This window comes from Lycium ferocissimum, chromosome 5 (assembly GCF_029784015.1).
Source record: "Lycium ferocissimum isolate CSIRO_LF1 chromosome 5, AGI_CSIRO_Lferr_CH_V1, whole genome shotgun sequence".
Lineage (NCBI taxonomy): Eukaryota > Viridiplantae > Streptophyta > Magnoliopsida > Solanales > Solanaceae > Lycium > Lycium ferocissimum.
In genome coordinates, this window is record NC_081346.1 from 33,754,698 (window position 1) to 33,763,755 (window position 9,058).

Here is a 9,058-nt window from a genome sequence, read left to right on the forward strand (position 1 = left end):
ATTAAATCTAAAGATGCAAAGTATTTCCTTTGTAATTGCGCAACATCCACTTGTCGAAGGTTCGATTTTGAACATGCACGAATGAAATATTTAGCCATGGTATCATGAAACAACTGCGGGACTACACTAGATTTTGAACATGCACAAAATTAAATAATGAAATATTTAGCTACGGTATCATGAAACAACTATGGAAGCACACTGATATGTTGATGTTGTTGTTGGTATCATGAAGCAACTGTACTATGATGGTGACGTTCTAACGTTAATATAGCAAATTAAATGGTTCCCAAATTACAAAATCATATACTAGAAGACGATAAGAAAGAATTAAAGACATTAAAACCATCCAATATTTTATGTACAATGTAGTTTTTCAGAAATAAGGCTTTCAAACAGATACTTTATTGTACATGATAGTTTAATAAATTGTGGAATGCAAGATAGACTGCATGCCGACTAATGACCGCCAAAGTTTAGACACCACAAAAGTTCTCGAGAGTGGGAGCTACACCTTGACTTTTAGCTGAGATACAGAACTCAACAAATTTGAAAGCATCAAAAGGCTTGTAGAGCAAAGGATGATCTTCATCAACAAGTTCTTCTGGTACTTTTATGATATATCCTTCTTTAAGAGTTGCACAAAACCCCATACTGTACCTCTCTTGGTTTCCCATAATCACTCGATGATATGGAGCGTACAACCTACCGTTTGAAAGCGCTTACAATGTGCATTCAAACATTAGTCCGAAAAACTAGTATTCCCTCTGTCCCAATTTATATGGTAATTTTCACTTTTCGAGAGTTAAATTGACTAATTTTGAAGCTATTTTGGATTAGATTAACTCAATATTTTAAGATTAAAATTTATATATTTGAAAACTACATGAAAAGTAGTATAAGCAGCAACTTTTATCGTATCAATTTGGTGAAAAAATACATTTTAAAATGTTGGTCAAAGCTCATGCAGTTTGAGTCTCGTGAAGCAAAATATATCACATAAATTGGGATAGTGAAAGTACTTAATTCGTTATTTAATTACTTGAAATATAAACTACATATTGAGATACTACAGTAAAAATAAAAATTACAATGTTTTAAAGTTAAATTATTCTTAAAATGTTTGAGTTACCTAATAAAATAAACTCTAATTTTGATGCTCAAAATAGTAATGGCGCTAAGCAAATTAAATTTTGTAGAGAAAAAAATATTTTATTAGTATAATTTTATGTATTTTAAAATATATGTGTACTAGTTGAAATCTAGTGGCATAAAGAAATATTGAGTGCACTGAACCCTACATCTACTAGCTCATATATAATCCAGGGCTCAAGGGTATTAATTTAACTCCACTAATTCATCTAGTGGCATAAAAGAAATCCATCGTACCCGACATCTACTAGTTCATACTTAATGTTCTTTAAATTCTCAGGATCTTTCCTCATTTTTGCTGACTTGAGATTTATTTACAATGTTACACCTCTCCACCCCGACAGAGGGGCAGATGTAGCTATTTAGCTGCGGATTTATCTGAACCTACTATTTTCGACGGGAAGCATAAAATCCATTAAAATTACAATAGGTAGTAGCATGTGTAAAAATTAAATTCATTAAAATTACAATAGGTAGTAGCTAGGTTTGAACCTATAATTTTAGAAACACAATGTATTCCATGCTAAGAATCTTAAAGGCTATACCCATAAAGTTTTAAATTTCGATTCGTCGCCCCGACCCAAACTCGAAATAAACATATAATCTTTGTTTTCATGCTACATAAAAAGATAAAGGAATATGAAACTACAAATTGAAGTTCAAAAAATTAAGGAGACTTACTTTCAAACAGTCATTAGCCAGGAATATGAAGGAATCAGGCGAAGAGTATTCAACATCAAGCCACCGCCCAGTTTTGATCTGAAATTGCAGGCCATTTACTTGATGTTGGCTTAAAATGGTTGATAGGTTTTTATCAGTATGGAGAGGTATTCCAACTGTTGTCTCCTCAGCTTTAGGCAATCTGTACTTGAAGAAGCTAAGTGCAAAGCTTATTGATTTTGTGTGCTCATCCCAGTATTTTTCTATGCCCAATTTCTCAAAAATCATTTTTCTCACCATCCCATCAAATTCTCTAAATCTCTTGGCGAAAGTAAGCACCAAATCACTGCCAAATCAAACCCACATACAACTTAAACACTTTCATTTGATCACTCTTAAAAGCTCCATTTACTAGTACTAATAAATACTCCCTCTATTCTTTTTTTACTTGTTTTTTATGCTCAAAATATATTTTTCTTTTTACTTTATTTAATTTTCATGGCCAAAACGCCTACTTGGAGTTAACAGAAGCTTGTTCTTTCCAGTTTTCTTGAGCAGAATTATTCATAACAAAGAATAATGTAATATGACATATTACATGGTAAACTATCACTTAAATCATTTTTAAGTGATAAATACTTAAAAGACAAATATCTGGTTTGATGTAACATCACATGTGAATAACTTTTTCATGGAGACATAAGCTATGTGCCATAAGTCTATTCGTGGCCAAAAAGTTCACTTTTTTTATTCAATTCGTGATTGTACTAATTAATGTGATTTTTTGTCTAACAAGTTACTTTTGTTGGAACTTTGTTTCTTCTGGATCGAGTAAAAAGAGAGTAGTATTATTGCTGCTACTTTGAGGATAATAATAAGTATTTATGCACTTATTATAGTAGAAAAATCTTGCAACCTTATTTCCTTATGACATTTAAATTTTCAGTAGAAATTTATAAAATTCTATAGTCTAAAATCGCAACTTTTATAATTTTTCCGGCCTAACGAAATTAGTGGGTTGGGGGTATGAGTGATAACCCATTTAATTTTGTGGGAACTTGTATATTGATTTTATATTTTTGTAGAATAACATTTAAAAAGTACTAATTATAATATTCCATAATTAAATGTCTTTAAGAGTGATTTTAAAGGCAATTGTTAAAATTACAAGAATTGTTTAACTTACAAGTAGTGATTGAACCTTTTTAGGATGTAGGAAGCATTTTGAACCACGTTTACCCAACCAAATTCTATCATTTGTTGATGTTGATTGCTCAACTACCATTAATACTTTATTTACTTTTAGTTCAAAGAAAATGAGGTTTTTTTTTTTTTTTTTTTTTTAATATTACCTTATCATTAAGTAACTATATAAAGTACTAGTAATCAAATTTAAATTTTTAAAACATAATTAATAAGGGTAATTTAGTAAAACAAATTCTTAATAAATTAGAGTAATTTTTTTTAGGGGAATGTCAAGTCAACAAGAGACAAGTAAAAGGAACTGAGGAAGTAGATAACGGTATATAATTTCAAAAAAGGGAAAAGGATCATATATTCCCCCCTATTATTGAAAAAAGTACAATATTGCCCTCCAGTACACTATCGGTCCATATATTCCCTTAACCTTACAAAAGTCGCTCAAATTTGCCCTCCATCTGTTAACCCCATTCATTTTAGCTAACATAACATGCCAACTCACCACACTAACCCTTCTTCCTCCATCACTATCCAAAGTTACCCACACTTTCACCATATAAACCATCACCACCAACATAAACCATTTACCCATATTCTTTTGGTGGTGATGGTACACACAGTGAAGGTGTGGTGAGTTGGCATGATATTTTGATTAAAACGGATGGAATTAACTAATTAAGGACAAATTGGAGCCACTTTTATAATGTTATGGGAATATATGGATTTAATATAAACGAAGACAATATTAAAACATTTTTCAATAGTAGAAGGGCAAATATGACCCTTTCCAAAAAAAAAAAAAGATTTTGGACAGAAAATTAGGTACCAAAATGCAGCATCTCCATCAGGCCAAAGGAGCTTGGAAAAGCTTTCTATAACACCGGGATTTAGGATGTGCGAAAAGGCCATTCTCTCGTAAAGTGGCATAATAGGGAGATCCCTAGTGTAGCCTGTAAATTCTTTAGAATTCTCAAATTTGGTGGCCAAAGGGAAGTTGAAAATTTCTTGTATTTTTTCATATAGGCTTTGGGTTGGAACATCAAGTATGGCCTCAAAAATACCATATTCTTCTAGTGCTTTATAGACTTCATCTCTCACTGAAATCCATTCTTCACTGCCTGGTTTCAACTCTAGCTTTCTAAAATCTATGATTGGAAACTTATTCATAACTTCAGAAGCCTTTTCTTTTCTTTTCTTTTCTGTCGTTTCTTGTGCTATTCATACTTTGATATCAAGGGTACATATACAGAGAAAATCGATTATTTATGACTTTATTATGCAATTATTGATTGTTTTGATATAGACAGATTGACCACTTACATAAGAAATGCAAGTGACTTAATAATAAGGAGTGAATTCAGAATTTCAAGAAGATAGATGTACTAGATGAATTCAAGATTTAAATTTGACGGGTTCAAGTTTTAAACTCTTCTTTAGTTAGTTTTTTTTTTGAAAAATTGAATGATCATTTACATAAATATTTATATTCTACATTGAAAATATTGTAATTAGTTAAACCGATTGATTGTACGCTACATGCTACATCCTTCACTGTTACTTGATTTAATATAGACATATAATTTAATTATAAGATTTTAGGCCAAATATACACAACCAGTTAACTTGTCGCGAATTTTGATTTAGACAACTCAACCAACACAGTTACCTATTATGCACTTCAAATATGTTAAAAATGTGTTAATTAAACACAAATTTAATACTGTAACTCCAGACTAACAAACATGCGTGAGTCTCACTTCTCCTATCCCTCTTTGATGTGGAAAACTAAACCAATAAAAAAAATTAAACAAAGAATCATGATATGCCCAAAATAGCTACAGCTCCAAGCCTGCAAAACCGTGAAACTGAAACGAAATTGTTAGTTTAAGTTCAACGTGACTGGTGCCAAAAAGATTGATCTTAAATCTCCAGGCAATATTGGGTAAATCTGTGATTCGACCCTCTAAGCTACACCTATCTTCTCAGTTTCATCTCCCCTACCCCCACACTCTCTCTCAAATCATGGAACCACAATTTGTGAACCACATCAATTATAATTGGTTCCATCTTCTTTTACATAATACAGATATTGTGATGCGCATAAAATACACATTTATTTACTAATATTATACACATTATATATTACTAGTAATATTTTTAGAGTTTTTTGAACTTTTTGAAAGACGTCTTTAATTTTTTTCCTCACGGTCACTGCAGTGCCACGTATAGGGGCGGATCTAGGGCCCGTGAACACCCTTGGCAAAAAAATACACCATATATATAAGGTATATTTTCATTTTTTATGTCCATATCTAGATTTTGAACACCCTAAAATCAAGAAAAGAGGTTGGTAAAGTGGTTTAAGGTGTTCAAAATTCACCTTGAGGTTCCAAGTTCAAATCTCAATCACTATATTTTTATTTTTCGAACCCCCTCAGTGAAAATCCTGACAAAGGACAAAGGATAAATTTGACCTGAAAATAGATTACAGGGACAAATATAGTCCTAAAATTGGATGAGAAAGACAAATAACATCAAAAAGTATAACGAAGGGCAAATATAGCTTGCGGAAAAGGCTAAAAATGCCCTTAACCTATTGGAAATGGCTCAAAAATACCCTCCATCCACCTATTGAGTAAAAAATGCCCTCAACGCTTTCTTTAGGTTCAAAAATGCCCTTTAGTTAACAGAAGTATGACATGGAATTTCATTAAACAAGTGGCCATTTTTTATTGGTCCACATAAATTTCTAACCCAATAAAAAAATCTGACCCGAATAAAAACCCAAACCCGTTTCTCACTCAAATCCAGTCGCTCCTGCCTAAATGCCAATCCTGGTCGAAACCCTCCTATCCATATATACGTGCTCTCGAATGCCATGAACCAACTAGGCGTAAGCACTAGGAAAACGTTCTCATGTGCAACTCTTGATTTGGCTATGTAATATGCACAGTAATAGGACAAAGACTTGGTCTGCTATTAGTCTTTCTTCGTGGACCTAACTCACACCCCAAAAGCTAGCTATTAAGGTGGGAGAGCCCAAGGCTATTTAAACCCACATAAGCATATTATGCCCACCGATGTGCGACATAACAAACCACCACGCTTCGCATCCGTCGTCCTCGACAGCTGTGCGCTAGACATTACTACTCCAGGGCGAACACTCCCATACCGGCGTCACTATCCAAGGCACGACAGGCATGAAGGGCGGTTGTCACACCCAAACCTTAGTGAGGCGTGATTGGCACCCGGCACCTTACGAAAACCGAGCGAACCAACTGATAACTCGCATCCTCTATGTCTCAAACGGCAAAATAAGGCCAAGAAGGCCAACTATGAATATAAAATCATGCATACATCTATACATAATAAGCCTGCGAAGTCCACATATCCACTAATAAGACATAACTGAGCTGTACACAGGAATCTATCTGCAAAGCCTCTATGAACATGACTGAAGTACACAAGTCGGGACAGGGCCCCCGACATACCCTCTTGTCACAAAAAAAAAACATATACAACTCGTACTGCAATGCTCCGGGTGAAGAAGTGGAGCCACCAAATGTAATCGGCACCTAAAGGCACCACGGTGGAAGATCCTCGTCTGTCCTATTTACACCAAATAAGCATGAACGCAACGTCCATAAGAAGGGACGTCAGTACGAACAATGTACTGAGTATGTAAGGCATGAATAGTAACATGATATAAAAACGAAGATAGCAAAAGATAAGGTGAGTAATTATACCTCGTACACTTTCTTAGACCTCTGTCACGTAAATTAACTTGTCTATAGGAAAAACATTTCATACACATCCATACACAATATACACACATTTGCATTCACATACATTTACTATACATACTTTTGTCATATCCGTACCCGGCCCTGCGGGACTCGGTGTCATCCGTACCCGGCTCTTTCGGGACTCGGTGTCATCCGTACCCGGCCCTTTCGAAACTCGGTGTCATCCGTACCTGGCCCTTTCGGGACTCGGTGTCATCCGTACCCGGCCCTTTCGGGACTCGGTGTCATACCCAACTGATCAGTGCGATGTAGTGCATACATACATATATATACATAAGAATACATAATTGAAATCAACATCATCATTAGCATTATCATTATCACTATATCATTCCTTGAAGGATCAAACATCGTAAGATAAAATCGATAATGTCATGAGAGTATCGGGAACCATGAACTTAGATAGCATTAGAAATAGAATCGTCATCGCTATATCTCACCTCGAAAGAGCAAGAATTATGGGGTGAGATCAATCACAAAGAATAGTCTCAAGATCATGAATAAGCTCAATAATATCGTAAGGATCATGAGATTCATAGGCTTCTAGCATTTGTGGAAGCAAGGATATTATGGATATGGCACAAAGGTTTATAACAAAAGAATCATGCCTTTAGAAAGAAAGAGTTTAGCCTTAACATACCTGTGCGGCCTCCTATTATCTACGCTTATCGTCCGTACTTGTAAATCTACATTCAAGAAGATTCGCACTATCGATAGACTCACTGTTATATGCTTATACTAGGTCTTCATATTAAGCTATTCTATATCCTGCCGAAAATTGGGCAGCATCTCCCCTGTTTATATGCCTAGCCCGAAATCATAATTCAACAACCAACAACAATAACAACAATACCCACACCATAACAACATTATCAACACCAATAGGCTCCATAAAACATCCCACACGATGTTTTCCAAGTTTCTCAACTAACCAACTCGCTATACAATTATTTAACAACTTTATCTCCGTAAATAAACCAAAAGTAATATTAATAAGGAGAAATTCATACCTTATTCTTGTTAAAACAGCAATATCTTCAATATCCTCTTTGAATCCACATCAAGATCCACCGCCAATCGATACTATAATCGCTATTATGCGCTACCCGAGCCTCGATTAATCAAAATCACTCCAATCCCTCAACTTTTTTATGACATAAATGCCCTTATATGTTGCTGAACTTTTTCATCTGATTTTTGATTGAAAAAATGGGTCTTGACCCTTTTATAGGTGGGTAAAGTCGATGGCACTGTAGCAGCGCGGCTACTGTAGTGCGCGTTTCTGCGCTATCAGACTAACTTTAACGTCCATAATTCTCTACTCTGATGTCGTATCGACGGGCGGTTTATTGCGTTGGAAATTAGACTCGACAAACTTTATTTTAGGCTTTTGAAAATCCTTAAAACTCCTTATATACTAGGAGATATACCCCTCCAAAGTTGACTCAAAATTCTGTCAACTTTTTCCAAATTTTCGACAAACTTATTTTCTTCGATTTGCTTGATCCCGAAATCTTCCATAGCTTATTATATGAACTTAAACCCTCGTAACCGTAGGATTAGTTTGTATAATATCATATATCCTTGAAAGGAACTCCAGTATCCATACTTAGAACGTCCAACACTTATAAATTTCGACGTACGAAACTACGGGTGTAACATTCCCCCCCCGCCCCTTCAAAAACATTCGTCTTTGAATGTTAAAGTAGAGTTCGCTCTGAGGTAAATGTCCATGTTCTTATCTGCATTTACTGGTAATTACTTGGCTCACTTGCTCAATTAAAACAGAACTTATTCGAATTACGCAGGTTATCTTTCTTCCTTTGTTGTTTGCATTTTTATATGATACATACTTTCATTCAGAATTTCTTGTTCGCACCGATATCCCCTAACTTCGTCTCCTCAAACTAGTCATATCACAGCATCCTTTGCTTTCCATAGTAGTCAAATTAATCCTTGCGATACTTTATCTGTCAACCAGTTTAACACTGGAATTTTTGCTTAACTCCTCTTGCACTTGCGCTTGCTGATGGTAGCTCTTGTACTTATATTAAACATCTCAAATCTCTTCCTTAAGGTGTCACACCCCAACCTGATAGGGCATGATGGGCACCCGACCCTTACTTAGGGCCGAGCAAACCCGCTGATCCTCGTGATACTCATAATCGTACTGGACTCTTAAATCAGAAAATGAATGCATAATGAAAGCTTTTCACAGAACAACATGCTTTTCGTCTTTT

At 34.9% G+C, this 9,058-nt stretch overlaps 1 protein-coding gene across 1 annotated transcript; it reads right to left on the reverse strand.

Moving 5' to 3' along the window:
* Window positions 1–246: 246 nt before the first annotated feature.
* LOC132056741 (probable 2-oxoglutarate-dependent dioxygenase AOP1) lies at window positions 247–4,240 on the reverse strand. The gene is made up of 3 exons (XM_059449063.1): window positions 3,839–4,240; window positions 1,830–2,158; window positions 247–721 (listed from the first exon to the last, which is right to left on the reverse strand). Exons 1-3 carry the CDS (start codon window positions 4,177–4,179, stop codon window positions 477–479), a joined length of 915 nt encoding a protein of 304 aa, XP_059305046.1. The 5' UTR covers window positions 4,180–4,240; the 3' UTR covers window positions 247–476.
* Window positions 4,241–9,058: the final 4,818 nt, after the last annotated feature.

Excerpts from the sequence above, each read along its gene's own strand:
- LOC132056741 (XM_059449063.1), bottom strand. The coding sequence starts at position 4,179 with ATGAATAAGTTTCCAATCATAGATTTTAGAAAGCTAGAGTTGAAACCA. Across the intron at positions 2,159-3,838 it reads GATGGAGATGCTGCATTTTG|TGATTTGGTGCTTACTTTCG; the intron begins GTACCTAATTTT and ends TTGATTTGGCAG. Across the intron at positions 722-1,829 it reads TAATGACTGTTTGAAAGTAA|CGCTTTCAAACGGTAGGTTG; the intron begins GTCTCCTTAATT and ends GCACATTGTAAG.